Below are 23,362 nucleotides of genomic sequence, written 5' to 3'. Positions count from 1 at the left end.
CTGTCTTTTTTGTAATGTTTGCTTGCCGTTTTGTTTGTCAGTGTGTGTGTGTGTGTGTGTGTGTGCGTGTGTGTGTGCGTGCGTGCTTATATTTTGATATATTTCATTCCTTCACTTACCCGTAACGTGTTCAATTTTTAGCTTATATACATTTTTTAATGTTTGCACACAGTGGAACAGTGAATTTCTGTAGCTGTGTATGGACAATGAACAAGTGTAGAGTGTTGAGAGCAGCCTTGTCAGAAAAGGACGCCAGCATCTATGTCAAATACAGTCACGTTTATCTCCCATTGTCTCAAACACAGGTGAACATGTGAACATTGCTTTTCTGAGGAGATGGGGAAAGGATTTATGTATACTCCTCATCCTCCAAATGATGTTGGTCTATGCTGACACCACCCACAATGACGTGACAGCTATGCTGACACCACCCACAATGACGTGACAGCTATGCTGACACCACCCACAATGATGTGACAGCTATGCTGACACCACCCACAATGACGTAACAGCCGTCATGACATCACACACAATGACGTAACAGCTATGATGACATCACCCACAATGACGTAACAGCTATGATGACATCACCCACAATGACGTGACAGCCATGATGACACCACCCACAGTTACGTGACAGCTATGCTGACACCACCCACAATGACATGACAGCCGTGATGACACCACCCGCAATGACGTAACAGCTGTGATTACATCACCCATAATGACGTAACAGCCGTGATGACACCACCCACAATGACGTAACAGCTATGCTGACACCACCCACAATGACATGACAGCCGTGATGACACCACCCGCAATGGCGTGACAGCCGTGATGACATCACCTGCAATGACGTAACAACCGTGATGACACCACCCACAGTGACGTGACAGCTGTGATGACACCACCAACAATGACATGACTGCCATGATGACACCACCCACAATGACATGATTGCCATGATGACACCACCCACAGTGACGTGATAGCTATTACTGACACCACCCACAATGACATGACAGCTGTGATGACACCACCCACAATGTGACGTAACAGCTGTGATGACACCACCCACAGTGACGTGATAGCTATTACTGACACCACCCACAATGACATGACAGCTGTGATGACACCACCCACAATGACGTAACAGCTGTGATGACACCACCCACAGTGACGTGATAGCTATTACTGACACCACCCACAATGACATGACAGCTGTGATGACACCACCCACAATGACGTAACAGCTGTGATGACACCACCCACAGTGACGTGATAGCTATTACTGACACCACCCACAAGGACGTAACAGCTATGCTGACACAGCCAAGTGACGTGACAACTATGCAGACACTACTCACAACATTACAGCTATGCTGACACTACCCACATCAACATTACAGCTATGCTGACGCTACCCACAACAACATTACAGCTATGCTGACACTACACACAACAACATTACAGCTATGCTGACACTACCCACAACAACATTACAGCTATGCTGACACTACCCACAACAACATTACAGCTATGCTGACACTACCCACTACAACATTACAGATATGCTGACGCTACCCACAACAACATTACAGCTATGCTGACACTACCCACTACAACATTACAGCTATGCTGACACTACCCACAACAACATTACAGCTATGCTGACACTACCCACTACAACATTACAGCTATGCTGACACTACCCACTACAGCTATGCTGACGCTACCCACAACAACATTACAGCTATGCTGACACTACCCACAACAACATTACAACTATGCTGACACTACCCACTACAACATTACAGCTATGCTGACACTACACACAACAACATTACAGCTATGCTGACACTACACACAATAACATTACAGCTATGCTGACACTACACACAACAACATTACAGCTATGCTGACACTACCCACTACAACATTACAGCTATGCTGACACTACCCACAACAACATTACAGCTATGCTGACACTACCCACAACAACATTACAGCTATGCTGACACTACACACAATAACATTACAGCTATGCTGACACTACCCACTACAACTTCACAGCTATGCTGACACTACCCACTACAACATTACAGCTATGCTGACACTACCCACAACAACATTACAGCTATGCTGACACTACCCACGACATTACAGCTATGCTGACACTACCCACTACAACATTACAGCTATGCTGACACTACCCACTACAACATTACAGCTATGCTGACACTACCCACGACATTACAGCTATGCTGACACTACCCACAACAACATTACAACTATGCTGACACTACCCACTACAACATTACAGCTATACTGACACTACCCACACCAACATTACAGCTATACTGACACTACCCACTACAACATTACAGCTATACTGACACTACCCACAACAACATTACAACTATGCTGACACTACCCACACCAACATTACAGCTATACTGACACTACCCAATGACACTACCCACAACATTACAGCTATACTGACACTACACACAGTGGCACTACAGCTTTGCTGACAGTCTTGCGATAATGTGACAGTGTGAAAGAGCGTGAGCGACAGCAAGGTGTAACAGGAAAGCCTTGACATGGCCTGACAGCCCGTCCCCGGCACTGAACAGCTGACATTTAGAGTGAAAGCCAGTAGGATGTTAAACTCAACTCTGTCTGACTGCTCTCATGTACTTGGCACTGAATGCGCTGTCACTTCTCTTTTCAGGGATGGAAGGGGGTGGTACAGGGAGGAGGGGGAAGGGGGTGGTACAGGGAGGAGGGTGACGGTGTGGGACAGCAGCCAGCAACCTGACAGGCCGTTCGTTAGTTACGGGAGATTACTTCTGTCAAAAGCTGCACTTCACAATGTCTTTTGTGGTAAAAGTCCTGTTCTTCATGGCAATGTAAATCTACATCACCAAAGATGTGCTGGAGGGTGGAAACCTTGATGTTCCTTAATAATTGATTAGCTTGATTTCAGAACTGACATGACTGACTCAGATAAAGCCAAGCAAACATGGATAGTTGGGACTTTGAAATTATTAATCATCGCTCACGTTTGTAGCAGATGCTTAACACAGTTACATACTGTGGGTTGTGCGTACATGCTTGACAAATGTGTAGTAAACAGATACATACATTAGAGTTATTACTTACGGCAGTACTTATCAATAGATAAGCATCATTTGCCTCCAGAGACTGACGGATACTTATCTATGTGTACTGCCTTAATCAATGACTGTGCATGTGTCATACTGGTGGCAACACACACTTGATTTCGTTGTGTTTTTTAAACGCATTCACACATTTGTGTTCAAAGTTGCTACATATATAATGCTGACATGACAATGTCACTGCACTTGCTTGAGTGATTTATAATCTCGTCAGGTGTTAATTGTGTTCATCAAGACAATCCTTTTATCAGAGATAATTAGACTTGGACAGGAGCAGAGTGCTGCACGTGAAGAAAGTGCGGTGTCACTGTCAGTTGATGTGGTGACAGGTGTCGCTGTCAGTGGTGATTAGTGTCAGTCAATGCAGTTAATGTGGTGACAGGTGTCACTGTCAGTGGTGATTAGTGTCAGTCACTGCAGAAATCTCAAGGACTACAAACCACAGAACAGGATGTCACGATCACAACCATTCTCTCCATACCAGCAGGATAACTCATATCCCCTGTCTTTCCTTTTCTCTCTCTCACACTCACACACTCTCTCTCTCACACTCACACACTCTCTCTCTCACACACACTCACACACTCTCTCTCTCTCACACACTCTCTCTCTCACACACAAACACACACACACCCTCTCTCTCTCTCACACACACACACTCTCTCTCTCTCTCTCAACACACACTCTCTCTCTCTCTCACACACACACTCTCTCTCACACACACACACACACTCTCTCTCTCACACACACACACACTCTCTCTCTCACACAAAGAGGCCCAGCTGAGATATCAGTTGTAGGTCATAAACTGGATTGGACCAGTTATTTTGGGCACAAAGGACACTGCCAGTAAGCTGAGACAGTCATTCTCTGGCCTTCACCAGCAGTCACAGTGTGTCATTGTATTCTGCATGGAAAACAGCTGCTTTCAACTGCAGTGGAGATGTGCTCTTTCATGTTGACAATTATATGGTGTAATAGCTGAAAATAAAGAACATAACATTGTGCTTTATATCTGTTGTAATGTAATGTTGATCAACTGTGACATTGCATGTTTTTCTTATCATCCATCTCCAAATCAGGGCATCATGGGAATGAGGCATTTTATTTTCTGTTCTCCCACTGAGAGCAATGTTGTATTTTTATTTCTCTTTTTATCACAACACATTTCTCTGTGTCAAATTCGGGCTGCTCTCCCCAGGGAGAACGTGTCACTACACTACAGCACCACCCATTTTTTTTTTTTTTTCCTGCGTGCAGTTTTATTTGTTTTTCCTATCGAAGTGGATTTTTCAACAGAATTTTGCCAGGACAACCTTTTTGTTGCTATGGGTTCTTTTACGTGCTCTAAGTGCATGCTGCACACGGGACCTCAGTTTAACCTCTCATCCGAATGACTAGCGTCCATACCACCACTCAAGGTCTAGTGGAGGGGGAGAAAATATTGGCGGCTGAGCCGTGATTCGAACCAGCGCACTCAGATTCTCTCGCTTCCTAGGCGGACGCATTACCTCTAGACCATCACTCCACTCCTAGTTCAACCCAACTGCAACATGTGAAAGTTTTCTTGGGACATCTATTCCATAGGACTTCATGCAGACTTTCATTCGGATTTTGCATCTTGGACTTACGACAGCATTTGCAGACAGCAGGTACCATATTTCAAATAACATCCCTGCTAACTGCAGTTCCTGCACAAACACCACAAACTGCAACAGTGGTGACATCAACTGACTTGACCACAACAGTAGTGATATGAACAGATGTGACCATTTCACAGACCACAACAGTAGTGATATGAACTGACAATAACACAGACCACAACAGTAGTGATATGAACTGACAATAACACAGACCACAACAGTAGTGATATGAACTGACAATAACACAGACCACAACAGTAGTGATATGAACTGACAATAACACAGACCACAACAGTAGTGATATGAACTGACCTGACAATAACACAGACCACAACAGTAGTGATATGAACTGACCATAACACAGACCACAACAGTAGTGATATGAACTGACCATAACACAGACCACAACAGTAGTGATATGAACAGACCTGACCATTTCACAGACCACAACAGTAGTGATATGAACTGACCATAACACAGACCACCACAGTAGTGATATGAACTGACCATAACACAGACCACAACAGTAGTGATATGAACTGACCATAACACAGACCACAACAGTAGTGATATGAACTGACAATAACACAACCACCACAGTAGTGATATGAACAGACCTGACAATAACACAACCACCACAGTAGTGATATGAACAGACCTGACAATAACACAACCACAACAGTAGTGATATGAACTGACCATAACACAGACCACAACAGTAGTGATATGAACGAACAGACCATAACACAACCACCACAGTATTGATATGAACTGACAATAACACAGACCACAACAGTAGTGATATGAACAGAACTGACAATAACACAACCACCACAGTAGTGATATGAACTGACAATAACACAACCACCACAGTAGTGATATGAACAGACCTGACAATAACACAACCACAACAGTAGTGATATGAACAGACCTGACAATAACACAACCACCACAGTAGTGATATGAACAGACCTGACCATAACACAACCACCACAGTAGTGATATGAACAGACCTGACAATAACACAGACCACAACAGTAGTGATATGAACTGACAATAACACAACCACCACAGTAGTGATATGAACAGACCTGACAATAACACAACCACCACAGTTGTGATATGAACAGACCTGACAATAACACAGACCACAACAGTAGTGATATGAACTGACCTGACAATAACACAACCACCACAGTAGTGATATGAACTGACAATAACACAACCACCACAGTAGTGATATGAACAGACCTGACAATAACACAGACCACAACAGTAGTGATATGAACTGACCTGACAATAACACAACCACCACAGTAGTGATATGAACTGACCTGACAATAACACAACCACCACAGTAGTGATATGAACAGACCTGACAATAACACAACAGTAGTGATATGAACTGACAATAACACAACCACCACAGTAGTGATATGAACAGACCTGACAATAACACAGACCACAACAGTAGTGATATGAACAGACCTGACAATAACACAACCACCACAGTAGTGATATGAACAGACCTGACAATAACACAACCACCACAGTAGTGATATGAACTGACCATAACACAACCACAACAGTAGTGATATGAACAGACCTGACAATAACACAGACCACAACAGTAGTGATATGAACAGACCTGACAATAACACAACCACCACAGTAGTGATATGAACTGACCATAACACAACCACAACAGTAGTGATATGAACTGACAATAACACAACAGTAGTGATATGAACTGACAATAACACAACAGTAGTGATATGAACTGACAATAACACAACAGTAGTGATATGAACTGACCATAACACAACAGTAGTGATATGAACTGACCTGACAATAACACAGACACCAGACAGGCACAACAGCTGAATGGTTAACGTGCTGAACTTTCAATCTGAGGGTCCTGGGTTCGAATCTTGGTTACAGAGTCTGGTGGGTGAAGGGTGGAGATTTTTCTGATCTCCCAGGTCAACATACGTGCAGACCTGCTTGTTTGTGCCTGAACCCCCTTTGCGTGTATACACACATCAAAGATCCTGTAATTCATGTCAGCGTTCGATGGGTTATGGAAACAAGAACATACCCAGCATACAAACCTCCGAAAACAGAGTATGGCTGCTACATGGCGGGGTAAATAAACAAAACAGTCCTACACGTAAAATGTTGCATGTCTGTCTGAGTGTGTAAGTGTGCGAGCCTGAAATCTGATTGAATGACACAGGAAACGAATGATGAGCGCCTAATGGCAGCAGTCAGTCGGCTCTACCCAGTAGGCAGCCTGTTGTGAAAATGACCCCGTGTTTGTAAAGTGCTTAGAGCTTGGTCTCCATCCGAGAATAGGTCCTATTAAGTATCCATATCACGATTCATTCACCGCAGGCCACAAGAACGCTGACAGGAAGAGACCTGACCATGTCATCAGGCCAGTGCTTCAGTGTATTCAGGTCAGGGATCAGTGTCATCAGTCAGGTGTGTTGGTCGTGGACAGGTGCAGAGTGGAAGGTGTGTCCATCTTTCAGCACCTGGCGGATGTTGATGTTAAGGCGTGACGACGACAGGTAGACAGCCAGGGGCCGCCAGTCCTCGCCCCGCACAGTTGTGACCACACGTCGGTTCACCGCCTGCACCCTGTCCTCATAGCTCCCTGCCGGGTGGGACCCATGCGGAGGTTGTTCTGCTACGTCCCCTGGAGTATCAGGTGTGTCTCCACCACGGCCACTGTCCCTGCTATCACCAGGTGTATCACAAGGTGTGTCCCTGCTATCAACAGGTGTGGCTATACTAACACAAGGTGTGTCCCTGCTATCAACAGGTGTGGCTATACTAACACAAGGTGTGTCCCTGCTATCACCAGGTGTGGCTATACTAACACAAGGTGTGTCCCTGCTATCACCAGGTGTATCACCAGGTGTGTCCCTGCTATCAACAGGTGTGGCTATACTAACACAAGGTGTGTCCCTGCTATCAACAGGTGTGGCTATACTAACACAAGGTGTGTCCCTGCTATCACCAGGTGTATCACCAGCTGTGTCCTTGCCATCCCCAGGTCTATCGCAAGGAGCGTCCATGTTATCAACTTTATCAGCCAGTGTGTAACCAGGCACATCCCCACGGTCAGCAGGTCTACCACCAGGTGTGTCGGCAGACATGTCCCCGAAAGCCCCCAGCCAGCAGTCCGTGCTGACCGCAAGGTGAGGGGTCAGGTCATGGCAGGGGGGTGGGGGGATGGAGGGGGGCAGGATGCGGGGCACAGCGTGGAAGGCCAGTCGTGCATCGCCGCTCATGACACACACGTCTCCGCTGTGCAGGCGTACGGCTGTGGGCATCAGTGCTTTGCTCACGCCCCCCAGCAGGAAGATGGCGTCCTGGCCAAAACTGTCCACACACACATATATTTACATTTATACATACACAAACATACATATACACACACACACATATATATATATATACACACACACACACACACACACTCACGCATGCATGCACGTACACCATGCTCAACACATATATACACACAGAGGTAATGACAAAACTGTACACATGCACATGCACATACACACACACACACAAATACACACTCACACACACATGCACGCATATACACACACTCACACACACACAAAGAGGTAATGACAAAACTGCACACACACACACACACACATACATATATACAGAGGTAATGACAAGACTACACACACACACACACACACACACACACACACACACAGAGGTCATGTCAAAACTGTACACGCACACACACACACACACACACACAAAAACCACACACTCACTCACATATGCATACACGCACACACACACCATTCATACTATGTGTTCATAGACAACACACCTCTCTTATTTTCTCTGTAACACTACTGGACACCACACACAGATCACTACAGGCTGTGTGTTCCCTCCTGCATCATTCATACCACTGATTTATGCATCAAACATTTCTCTTTTACTTCCTTTGTAACTCATCTGAACTGTCCGGTTTCCCCAACATCATACAGTACTTGTGCACACACAAAACTCTAGGACCATTATGCATGCATACACGGTTAACCCAAGGTACGCCTGTTAACAAGTATCCGTGTACTAGTATTTTTGTAGTCCTGTTTTAATGCATTGTGTATTTTATGTAGTTTTGGTCTTTGATGTGATGGCATTTTTTCTATCTGGTTATTTTTTAATGGTCGTGTGTGTGTGTGTGTGTGTGTGTGTGTGTGTGTGTGTGTGTGTGTGTGTGTGTGCGTGCGTGCGTGTATGTGTGTGTGTGTGTGTGCATGTGTGTGCGTATGTGTGTGTGCATGTGTGCGTGCATGCGTGCATGTGTGTGTGAGGGTACAGTGCTCTGGTGCGTGTGAGTAAGTGTGTAGGCATGTAAGTATGTCTGAACAGAATTCTATGTTAGAAAATAAGAAATATCTTAATGCTTATGCAATTTTTTTTTTTAGTGCAGTTGATATTTAATGTCAGCATGTGTGTGTCTGTGTGTCTGTGTGTGTGTCTGTAAGGGAGGGACATCTATATGTGTGTGTGTGTGTGTGTGTGTGTGTGCGCGTGCGTGCGTGCATGTGTGTGTTCTATGAAATGCATTTGGTTTCAATCTAAGCCTCATTTACTTCATAGTTTTTATAATCTGATTTATCTCTGAAGTGTGCTTTTTCATTCATGTGAACACACTGGATGTTTTTCATTGTCAGATAGCGGTTGGTGTGCTTTTTAAAGCATGTTTATAGTCAACTGGATGTTGTAAGGCGCTTTGAGCAGCATTAATGCTCGATATCGCGCCATAGAAAAACTATGTATTATTATTATTATTTATTATTACACACATATGTAGACAATTACACACACACAGTGACACAGGCACATACACACAGACAACCCCCTCCCTCCCATCGCTCCTTCCGTCCCGTCCCCTTCAGCGACACATGTAAATGATGTGTACCTGAAGGACAGAAGCGGTGCCTTATGGTCCAGTTCCGAGTGGTCGGTGTGGGCAGCCAGACAGGAGTCATGGTGGTAGTAGTTGATGATGCCCGCCTCCGCCCGGAACCCTGGGAACCCCAGCACCGCCGCCACGTAGTGCGACAACACCCACAGGTCTGATGGAAAGGGGGTGTGGGCATCCTCGCTGTACTCCTGCATCAGTCACATCAACATCAATGACATCAATGACATCAACATCACCTCTCTGCATTGTGCTACAACAATGACATCAACTCTTCTGCAGAGAAGTACATCTTCTGAAGTGAAGACTATCAATGACATCAACTCTTCTGCAGAGAAGTACATCTTCTGAAGTGAAGACTATCAATGACATCAACTCTTCTGCAGGGAAGTACATCTTCTGAAGTGAAGACTATCAATGACATCAACTCTTCTGCAGGGAAGTACATCTTCTGAAGTGAAGACTATCAATGACATCAACTCTTCTGCAGGGAAGTACATCTTCTGAAGTGAAGACTATCAATGACATCAACTCTTTTCTGCAGTGTAGTACATTAATGACGTCAACTCTTCTGCACTGCAGTATATAAAAGACATCAGCATTAACTCTTCTGAACTGTAGTACATCAATGGCATCAGCATTAACTCTTCTGAACTGTAGTACATCAATGGCATCTACATCAACTCTTCTGAACTGTAGTACATCAATGGCATCAGCATTAACTCTTCTGAACTGTAGTACATCAATGGCATCAGCATTAACTCTTCTGAACTGTAGTACATCAATGGCATCAGCATTAACTCTTCTGAACTGTAGTACATCAATGGCATCAGCATTAACTCTTCTGAACTGTAGTACATCAATGGCATCAGCATTAACTCTTCTGAACTGTAGTACATCAATGGCATCTACATTAACTCTTCTGAACTGTAGTACATCAATGGCATCAGCATTAACTCTTCTGAACTGTAGTACATCAATGGCATCTACATCAACTCTTCTGCACTGTTGTACATCAGTCTCATCAACATCAACTCTTCTGAGGTGTAGTATATCAATGGCATCAACATCAACTCTTCTGAGGTGTAGTATATCAATGGCATCGACATCAACTCTTCTGAAATACAGTGTATCAGTCAAATAACATCTTCTGAACTGCAGTGTATCAATGACATCAACATCTTCTGAAGTGCAGTGTATCAATGACATCAACATCTTCTGAACTGCAGTGTAATGACATCAACATCATCTGAACTGCAATGTATCAATGACATCAACATCTTCTGAACTGCAATGTATCAATGACATCAACATCATCTGAACTGCAGTGTATCAATGACATCAACATTTTCTGAACTGCAGTGTATCAATGACATCAACATCTTCTGAACTGCAGTGTATCAATGACATCAACATCATCTGAACTGCAGTGTATCAATGACATCAACATCTTCTGAACTGCAGTGTATCAATGACATCAACATCTTCTGAACTGCAATGTATCAATGACATCAACATCTTCTGAACTGCAGTGTATCAATGACATCAACATCTGAACTGCAATGTATCAATGACATCAACATCTTCTGAACTGCAATGTATCAATGACATCAACATGTTCTGAACTGCAGTGTATCAATGACATCAACATCTTCTGAACTGCAGTGTATCAATGACATCAACATCTTCTGAACTGCAATGTATCAATGACATCAACATCTGAACTGCAGTGTATCAATGACATCAACATCATCTGAACTGCAGTGTATCAATGACATCAACATCTTCTGAAGTGCCGTGTATCAATGACATCAGCATCTTCTGAAGTGCAGTGTATCAATGACATCAATATCTGCAGAACTGCAGTGTATCAATGACATCAACATCTTCTGAACTGCAGTGTATCAATGACATCAACATCTTCTGAAGTGCAGTGTATCAATGACATCAACATCTTCTGAAGTGCAGTGTATCAATGACATCAACATCTGAACTGCAATGTATCAATGACATCAACATCTTCTGAAGTGCAGTGTATCAATGACATCAACATCTTCTGAACTGCAGTGTATCAATGACATCAACATCTTCTGAACTGCAGTGTATCAATGACATCAACATCTTCTGAACTGCAGTGTATCAATGACATCAACATCTTCTGAAGTGCAGTGTATCAATGACATCAACATCTTCTGAACTGCAGTGTATCAATGACATCAACATCTTCTCAATGACATCAACATGGACTCCTCTGTACTGTGTCCAGGTGTTCTCACTGTGTGCACTAGTACTTACAGGTGTCAAAACCACCTTCAGACATAGGTTCAGGTTCAAGTTACCTTCTCAGCCAACTAATTTCGTTTTCTGATGAAAAATGAAAATTGCTGAATAGCTTCAATCTACCAGGTTCAAATCCACAACAACAACAACAAAAATCAATGTCAATTTTTATGATCCTGCAAAAATGTGAAGAACATGAGGTTCTTTTCAGAAAAGCCTTATTGTGGTAATGAATGGTTGCGTTTTTTTGTGCTACATGATGCTATGAACTGACCTTGGTGTCCCAGTTGTGGTGGTACCCAATTGTCGTCCAGCGCAGTTTTCTGAGGGGGGAGGAACTGCTGTACGCTTCACCGCCCCTGACATTATACATCACACACACACACACACACACACACACACACACACACACACTCTCTCTCTCTCTCTCACACACACAAACACACACACACTCAAATACAAACACACACACACACACTCAAACACAAACACACATACTCACTCAAACACACATACACGCACACACACACACACTCAAACACACATACACACTCAAACACACACACACGCACACACACACACACACTCAAACACACATACACACTCAAACACACACACACACGCACACACATACACACTCAAACACACATACACACGCACACACACACACACTCAAACACACATACACACTCAAACACACACACACGCACACACACACACTCAAACACACATACACACTCAAACACACACACACACACACACTCAAACACACATACACACTCAAACACACACACACGCACACACACACACACACACTCAAACACACATACACACTCAAACACACACACACACACTCAAACACACACACAGGTCTCCTGCATTATGGGCCAAATAAAGCATGATATCATGTATCTTATAACAACTGTAGGCTAGGTGTTTGATGTCAACGTCTGTAGATAATTGTTTCAAATTTCACCCCCCATATACCTGGTTTCCCCCCAACTCATCATTCATCCCCCTCCTCTTCCAAACAATGATATTCAAATGTATACATTAATACTCTAACAAATTGTCTCCAATTGCTGATATGTGTGACGGGACATTAAACAAACCAAAAAATTCCTCCTCCACACACACACACACACACACAGATAGATCTGGTAAATGACATACAGACAGACTGTCAGACAATCAGGCAGACAGACATTCAGACAGACAAATCTGGTGACAGACAGACAGACAGACAGGCAGACAATTAGACAGGCAGACAGACAGACAGACACACAGTCAGGCAGTCACAGACAAACAGATCTGGTGACAAACAGACAGACAGACAGGCTGACAAACAGACAGACAGACACACAGTCAGGCAGTCACAGACAAACAGATCTGGTGACAAACAGACAGACAGACAGACCTGGTGTGGAAGAGTGAGAGGAAGGTGTCCCAGAGCATGTCGGGGTCAAGGTCAGGGTGGATGGTCAGGTTGGTGAGGTGAGGACGACGAGGTAAGTCCTTCAGACAGCGCCCAGCCCAGTACCTCTGGCTGCCAGGTAGGAAGGGGTTCTGGACTAGGTAGAACCCTGACAATATCAATCACATCATCATCCACATCATTGTCATCCTCATCACCTGTCCATTACAGGTACCACATGAAGGTTTTGGATCAGGTCGAACACTGACAACAACATCACGTCATAATCATCACCATCAACATCATCATCATTATCACATCACCTGTCCACTACATTTACAGGAACCACATGAAGGTTTTGGATCAGGTCAAACACTGACAACAACATCACGTCATAATTATCACCATCCACATCGTCATCATCACCATCATTGTCACATCACCTGTACATTACAGGTAATACATGAAGGTTCTGGATCAGGTCGAACACTGACAACAACATCACGTCATAATCATCACCATCCATATCGTCGTCATCACCATCATTGTCACATCACCTGTACATTACAGGTACCACATGAAGGTTCTGAATCAGGTCGAACACTGACAACAACATCACATCATAATCACCATCATTGTCACATCACCTGTACATTACAGGTACCACATGAAGGTTTTGGATCAGGTCGAACACTGACAACAACATCACATCATAATCATCACCATCGATATCATCGTCATCACCATCATTGTCACATCACCTGTACATTACAGGTACCACATGAAGGTTTTGGATCAGGTCGAACACTGACAACAACATCACGTCATAATCATCACCATCCACATTGTCATCATCACCATCATTGTCACATCACCTGTACATTACAGGTACCACATGAAGGTTCTGGATCAGGTCGAACACTGACATCATGACATCAGACATTTATCACACACCTGTACAACACACACACACCTTTACAACACAAACACACAAAGACACACCTGCACAAAACACTCCCACAGACACACCTGCACAAAACACTCACACAGACACACCTGTACAACACACACAAGGACAAACCTGTACAACACACAGACACACACCTGTAGAACACAGACACACCTGCACAACACACTCACAAAACACACCTGTACAACACACACACAAACACACACCTGTACAACACACACAGACACACACCTGTACAACACACACAGAGACACACTTGTACAAAATCTACACACACACACCTGTATAACATGCACGTTGTGTGGTGAAGAAAGTGAGATAGACAACTTCTTCCTCGTGAGCTGCAACTCTTACTTTCACTCATATAGTGGAGTGATGGCCTAGAGGTAACGCGTCCGCCTAGGAAGCCAGAGAATCTGAGCGTGCTGGTTCGAATCACGGCTCAGCTACCAATATTTTCTCCCCCTCCACTAAACCTTGAGTGGTGGTCTGGACGCTAGTCATTTGGATGAGATGATAAACCGAGGTCCCGTGTGCAGCATGCACTTAGCGCACATAAAAGAACCCATCGCAACAAAAGGGTTGTTCATGGCAAAATTCTGTAGAAAAATCCATGTAAATAGGAAAAACAAATAAAACTGCACACAGGTAAAATACAAAAAAATGGGTGGCGCTGTAGTATAGCGACGTGCTGTCCCTGAGGAGAGCAGCCCGAATTTGACACAGAGAAATCTGTTGTGATCAAAAGAAATACAAAATATGTACTCGAGTGGGCTTTCAAGTGTATGACTGTTTTCACCCCACCACGTAGGCAGCCAAACTGGGTATGTTCCTGTTTCCATAACCCACCAAATGCTGACATGGATTACAGGATCTTTAACATGCATATATGATCTTCTGCTCGCACATATTCACAAAGGGGGTTCAGACACAAGCAGGTCTGCACATCAGTTGACCTGGGAGATCGGAAAATTCTCCACCCTTTACCCACCAGGTGTTGGTACTGAGATTCGAACCCAGGACCCTCAGATTCAAAGTCCAACGCTTTAACCACTCGGCTACAGCGCCTGTCAATTACCTGGGTGGTTAGGAAAGTGGAAGATGGACCAGTCCTGTACTGGCTTCAGACCCACCACCGGCGTCAGGCTGGGGATGACAGGCTTCACTTGCTGCACCTGTAACACACAGGCTTCATGGTGATGATGATAATGGTGATGATGATAACACACAGGCTTCATGGTGATGATGATAATGGTGATGATGATAACACACAGGCTTCATGGTGATGATGATAATGGTGATGGTGATAACACATAGGCTTCATGGTGATGATGATAACACACAGGCTTCATGGTGATGATGATAACACACAGGCTTCATGGTGATGATGATAATGGTGATGATGATAACACACAGGCTTCATGGTGATGATGATAATGGTGATGATGATAACACACAGGCTTCATGGTGATGATGATAATGGTGATGATGATAACACACAGGCTTCATGGTGATGATGATAACACACAGGCTTCATGGTGATGATGATAATGGTGATGATGATAACACACAGGCTTCATGGTGATGATGATAACACACAGGCTTCATGGTGATGGTGATAATGGTGATGATGATAACACACAGGCTTCATGGTGATGATGATAATGGTGATGATGATAACACACAGGCTTCATGGTGATGATGATAACACACAGGCTTCATGGTGATGATGATAACACACAGGCTTCATGGTGATGATGATAATGGTGATGATGATAACACACAGGCTTCATGGTGATGATGATAACACACAGGCTTCATGGTGATGGTGATAATGGTGATGATGATAACACACAGGCTTCATGGTGATGATGATAATGGTGATGATGATAACACACAGGCTTCATGGTGATGATGATAACACACAGGCTTCATGGTGATGCTGATAATGGTGATGATGATAACACACAGGCTTCATGGTGATGATGATAATGGTGATGATGATAACACACAGGCTTCATGGTGATGATGATAACACACAGGCTTCATGGTGATGCTGATAATGGTGATGATGATAACACACAGGCTTCATGGTGATGATGATAATGGTGATGATGATAACACACAGGTTTCATGGTGATGATGATAATGGTGATGGTGATAACACATAGGCTTCATGGTGATGATGATAACACACAGGCTTCATGGTGATGATGATAATGGTGATGATGATAACACACAGGCTTCATGGTGATGATGATAATGGTGATGATGATAACACATGATAATGGTGATGATGATAACACACAGGCTTCATGGTGATGCTGATAATGGTGATGCTGATAACACACAGGCTTCATGGTGATGATGATAATGGTGATGATGATAACACACAGGCTTCATGGTGATGATGATAACACACAGGCTTCATGGTGATGATGATAATGGTGATGATGATAACACATGATAATGGTGATGATGATAACACACAGGCTTCATGGTGACGATGATAATGGTGATGATGATAACACACAGGCTTCATGGTGATGATGATAATGGTGATGAAAAAACACAGGGCTCATGATGATGATGATGATGATGACAGCAAACAGGGTTCATGATAATGATAATGATGGTGATGATCATGCTGATAACATACACTGATACAGAGTTCATGATGATGGTGATAATGATAACATGCAAGGTTCATGATGATGATTATAACACACAGGGTTCATGATGATGATGATGACACACAGGGTTCATGGTGATTATATGATGATGACACACAGGGTTCATGGTGATGATGATGACACACAGGGTTCATGGTGATGATGATGACACACAGGGTTCATGGTGATTATATGATGATGACACACAGGGTTCATGGTGATGATGATGACACACAGGGTTCATGGTGATGATGATGACACACAGGGTTCATGGTGATTATATGATGATGATGCCACACAGGGTTCATGGTGATGATGATGACACACAGGGTTCATGGTGATGATGATAACAAACAGGGTTCATGGTGATCATGATGACACACAGGGTTCATGGTGATGATGATGACACACAGGGTTCATGGTGATTATATGATGATGATGCCACACAGGGTTCATGGTGATGATGATGACACACATGGTTCATGGTGATGATGATGACACACAGGGTTCATGATGATGATGATGACACACAGGGTTCATGGTGATGATGATGACACACAGGGTTCATGGTGATGATGATGACACACAGGGTTCATGATGATTATATGATGATGATGACACACAGGGTTCATGGTGATTATATGATGATGATGACAAACAGGGTTCATGGTGATGATGATAACACACAGGGTTCATGATGATTATATGATGATGATAACAAACAGGGTTCATGGTGATGATGATAACACACAGGCTTCATGGTGATGATGATAATGGTGATGATGATAACACACAGGCTTCATGGTGATGATGATAATGGTGATGGTGATAACACATAGGCTTCATGGTGATGATGATAACACACAGGCTTCATGGTGATGATGATAACACACAGGCTTCATGGTGATGATGATAATGGTGATGATGATAACACACAGGCTTCATGGTGATGCTGATAATGGTGATGATGATAACACATGATAATGGTGATGATGATAACACACAGGCTTCATGGTGATGCTGATAATGGTGATGCTGATAACACACAGGCTTCATGGTGACGATGATAATGGTGATGATGATAACACACAGGCTTCATGGTGATGATGATAATGGTGATGAAAAAACACAGGGCTCATGATGATGATGATGATGATGATAGCAAACAGGGTTCATGATGATGATAATGATGGTGATGATCATGCTGATAACATACACTGATACAGAGTTCATGATGATGGTGATAATGATAACATGCAAGGTTCATGATGATGATTATAACACACAGGGTTCATGGTGATGATTATAACACACAGGGTTCATGGTGATTATATGATGATGACACACAGGGTTCATGGTGATTATATGATGATGACACACAGGGTTCATGGTGATGATGATGACACACAGGGTTCATGGTGATTATATGATGATGATGCCACACAGGGTTCATGGTGATGATGATGACACACAGGGTTCATGGTGATGATGATAACACACAGGGTTCATGGTGATGATGATGACACACAGGGTTCATGGTGATGATGATGACACACAGGGTTCATGGTGATTATATGATGATGATGCCACACAGGGTTCATGGTGATGATGATGACACACATGGTTCATGGTGATGATGATGACACACAGGGTTCATGATGATGATGATGACACACATGGTTCATGGTGATTATATGATGATGATGACACACAGGGTTCATGGTGATTATATGATGATGATGACACACAGGGTTCATGGTGATGATGATGACACACAGGGTTCATGATGATTATATGATGATGATGACAAACAGGGTTCATGGTGATGATGATGACACACAGGGTTCATGGTGATTATATGATGATGATGACACACAGGGTTCATGGTGATTATATGATGATGATGACACACAGGGTTCATGGTGATGATGATGACACACAGGGTTCATGGTGATGATGATGACACACAGGGTTCATGGTGATGATGATGACACACAGGGTTCATGATGATTATATGATGATGATAACAAACAGGGTTCATGATGATGATGATGACACACAGGGTTCATGATGATGATGATGACACACAGGGTTCATGGTGATTATATGATGATGATAACAAACAGGGTTCATGGTGATGATGATAACAAACAGAGTTCGTGGTGATGATCTACGAAGAAGATAACACAAAGGATTCACAGTTGATAATGGTTATAACAAACAGGGTTCATGATAATGATGATGATGATAATACAGGGTGATGATGGTGATGATAACACACAGGGTTCATGATGATAATGATGATAATATACAGGTCTTGTAATGATGGTGATGTTGACAAACAGGGATGATGATTACGATGATGATCATGATAACATACACTGATACAGCGTTCATGATAATGATAATGATGATAACACACAGAGTTCAAGATTATGATGATGATTTATGATGAAGATCGCATACAGGATGCATGTCTGATGATGATGATGGTGCTTTATGATGATGATGATAACACACGATTCTCTTCTGATGATGATGTTGATGATGTTGATGACCTTCTACTTCTTTCTTGGGCTGCAGTTCCCACATTCATATCAACAAGTGGGCGTTTATGTATATGACTGTTTTTGCCCCCCATCAAGTAGGCATCCATACTCTGTTTTCAGGGATACAATGAAGATGTTGAAAAATAATGATGCTGAGGAGGTGGAGGAATTGTAGAATAAAACAAAATACAGTTGAAGAAGATAGTTTCAATGAAACTAACATAATTTCTTCACATGATGGAACAGCTAAACACACAAGTTCTTGTCCTCCACAAGGGGTGACATGATATTAAATCTTGAATTTTGTGTGTTCCCATACAAATGATACATTGTGTGTGTGTGCATGCATCCCCCCCCTTCTTAAAATTAAATACCAATGGAGATATGTGCTATATGTATGGCATTCCAGTTAAAAACAACAACAACGATTTTTTTTGTAAGTTATTATAACAATATTGTTATTATCAAACAAAATGATGAGTGAAATATGATTGTTAACTTACAAACTTGCACAGGGTTCATGGTGATTATATGATGATGATGCCACACAGGGTTCATGGTGATGATGATGACACACAGGGTTCATGGTGATGATGATAACAAACAGGGTTCATGGTGATCATGATGACACACAGGGTTCATGGTGATGATGATGACACACAGGGTTCACGGTGATTATATGATGATGATGCCACACAGGGTTCATGGTGATGATGATGACACACATAGTTCATGGTGATGATGATGACACACAGGGTTCATGATGATGATGATGACACACATGGTTCATGGTGATTATATGATGAATGTGACACACAGGGTTCATGGTGATTATATGATGATGATAACACACAGGGTTCATGGTGATGATGATGACACACATGGTTCATGATGATTATATGATGATGATAACAAACAGGGTTCATGATGATGATGATGACACACAGGGTTCATGGTGATTATATGATGATGATAACAAACAGGGTTCATGTTGATTATATGATGATGATAACAAACAGGGTTCATGATGATGATGATGACACACAGGGTTCATGGTGATGATGATGACAAACAGGGTTCATGGTGATTATATGATGATGATAACAAACAGGGTTCATGGTGATGATGATAACAAACAGAGTTCGTGGTGATGATCTACGAAGAAGATAACACAAAGGATTCACAGTTGATAATGGTTATAACAAACAGGGTTCATGATAATGATGATGATGATAATACAGGGTGATGATGGTGATGATAACACACAGGGTTCATGATGATAATGATGATAATATACAGGTCTTGTAATGATGGTGATGTTGACAACCAGGGATGATGATTACAATGATGATCATGATAACATACACTGATACAGCGTTCATGATAATGATAATAACACACAGAGTTCAAGATTATGATGATGATTTATGATGAAGATCGCATACAGGATGCATGTCTGATGATGATGATGGTGCTTTATGATGATGATGATAACACACGATTCTCTTCTGATGATGATGTTGATGATGTTGATGACCTTCTACTTCTTTCTTGGGCTGCAGTTCCCACATTCATATCAACAAGTGGGCGTTTATGTATATGACTGTTTTTGCCCCCCATCAAGTAGGCATCCATACTCTGTTTTCAGGGATACAATGAAGATGTTGAAAAATAATGATGCTGAGGAGGTGGAGGAATTGTAGAATAAAACAAAATACAGTTGAAGAAGATAGTTTCAATGAAACTAACATAATTTCTTCACATGATGGAACAGCTAAACACACAAGTTCTTGTCCTCCACAAGGGGTGACATGATATTAAATCTTGAATTTTGTGTGTTCACATACAAATGATACATTGTGTGTGTGCATGCATCCCCCCCCTTCTTAAAATTAAATACCAATGGAGATATGTGCTATATATATGGCATTCCAGTTAAAAACAACAACAACGATTTTTTTTGTAAGTTATTATAACAATATTGTTATTATCAAACAAAATGATGAGTGAAATATGATTGTTAACTTACAAACTTGCTTGAGGAGCAGGACAGATTTTCCAGGTCAATAACATCTGTCAGATCCAATGGCTGGTCTCTTCTTTTGTATTTTTTAAAGACTGGCTTGAAGTTGTCCATTTGGTCTGCTTGGGAGGCACCACCCTCCATTCCACTCAGTGAGAAACGAGTCCTCAAGCCATACAATTATTATTGAAATGTAAGTCCTCTGTCCATGCAACTAAAAGTTCGATTTGTTAATGTTTTGGGTTTAGAACTACTGCCAGGTTCGGACTTCTGTTAAATGACATCCGACAGATACCAGCAACATTACGCTATCAGCAGTGTGGGTGTGTCTAGCAGCTTAATACCGAAGGACACACAAAAAACAAAAACAAAACACGAAGCAAACAGATTCGTTGAAGTTCAACAACTTTTGGTGCCAGCATTGGCTTTCGCCCAAGTTAGCTAAGGTCATGTCTCTCAGATCGCAGAAAGTACGTGGTACCCAGAACGTATGTCCCTTTTTAGTCAGAGGGACCAACATACGCTAAGAGGTGGTTGTCGTTCACAGCTGGAATCGATACTTGGTCGAGCAGAAATTTTCAGTTATAGGGTTACTAACGACTGGAATAAACTAACCACTAACATCAAGTATGCTTCCAATACCAACAACTTCAAGAACCTTATCGATAATCACAAAATTTTAAAAGACATTTGGTTTGACTTTGATGGTCCAAGATAATTGTAACTGGGTCTACTTAGACTGAGACAAGACAGATAACGACATAGCATAAAGAAGCCCGTGAGGCCTTGTGCTAATCAAATGAGATGGGGCGTAAAAAGCCGTGAGGCTACGATGATCAACATCAGCCCCTAACCTGAACCTGAACCTGAACCTGAGAAATATTTCACCCACGTTGCTTCACGCTGCAACCATATTGCATGAATAACATGGGAGATAATTCTAATATACTTCATGCTCAGAAAGGCCTGGGTGTTTTCTCCCTTTAATTCTTCGTCTCCACAATGTTGTTGTCACCCACGGACCTCTGTATAATACGTCAGTGTTGTCACCCCATCGCTCACTAGGAGACGATCCCACGTGAAGTGGAGTGCTGGCTGTCAGAGAGAGAGAGAGAGAGAGAGACAGACAGACAGACAGAGACAGAGAAGAGGTATATTTACATTTTATATCTGGCTGAGCCAATCAGGCTCCATAGATCGGATGCCCCAGGAAACAACATCGATTCATTCTATCTACCACGAGGACTCGATGGGGGCTCTGTCAGGCTATGGCAGCAACACCATCTCCTGATCCTATCATTTGTTCTCACTGTCATTGATTATGGACAAGGGCTCACAACTCTCTCTCAAATCAGCCTCTTCACAAGAATTCAAAACACAGCAACGAGCCGAACCTTGGAAGACACTCATTCTGAGATTATATCATGTCATATCAAGTGTCACGTACATTGTTGGGGATGGACACTGAAAGGTCTGATGCAGAAGTGAAACATATTCAAGGGAGAGAAGTTATGCACACAGAATCACAACCTCCAGTCTGACAATGGAAGACGATTCTGACTGACTGTATGAACCCCCTACAAAAAGTTGAAAGTGGAATCAGTGTGGAAACCAGATTGGCATGAGGCAATGCGCAACATCCGAATGCAAAAAC

The 23,362-nt window shown here is 42.7% G+C and overlaps 1 protein-coding gene and 1 long non-coding RNA gene across 3 annotated transcripts; both read right to left on the bottom strand.

Moving 5' to 3' along the window:
• Positions 1–4,268: 4,268 nt before the first annotated feature.
• Positions 4,269–5,610, bottom strand: LOC143296212 (uncharacterized). Its single transcript, XR_013057112.1, has 2 exons — positions 5,484–5,610; positions 4,269–5,327 (listed from the first exon to the last, which is right to left on the bottom strand). It is a non-coding gene; the product is annotated as an uncharacterized LOC143296212 (long non-coding RNA).
• Positions 5,611–6,090: 480 nt separating this feature from the next.
• LOC143296211 (uncharacterized) lies at positions 6,091–22,385 on the bottom strand. Of its 2 annotated transcripts, XR_013057111.1 has the most exons (7): positions 21,715–22,385; positions 15,543–15,639; positions 13,498–13,663; positions 12,355–12,439; positions 9,798–9,991; positions 6,611–8,215; positions 6,091–6,118 (listed from the first exon to the last, which is right to left on the bottom strand). XR_013057111.1 is itself a non-coding variant. In XM_076608029.1 (6 exons), exons 1-6 carry the CDS (start codon positions 21,850–21,852, stop codon positions 7,306–7,308), a joined length of 1,590 nt encoding a protein of 529 aa, XP_076464144.1. In that variant the 5' UTR covers positions 21,853–22,385; the 3' UTR covers positions 6,272–7,305. The 2 variants fall into 2 exon arrangements, 1 of the variants encoding a protein (XP_076464144.1); XM_076608029.1 differs by lacking the exon at positions 6,091–6,118 and having other exon boundaries at positions 6,272–8,215.
• Between the last annotated feature and the right edge of the window lie 977 nt (positions 22,386–23,362).

This window comes from Babylonia areolata, chromosome 21 (assembly GCF_041734735.1).
Source record: "Babylonia areolata isolate BAREFJ2019XMU chromosome 21, ASM4173473v1, whole genome shotgun sequence".
Classification (NCBI taxonomy): Eukaryota; Metazoa; Mollusca; class Gastropoda; order Neogastropoda; family Buccinidae; genus Babylonia; species Babylonia areolata.
This window is presented reverse-complemented; position numbering and strand designations above follow the sequence as displayed.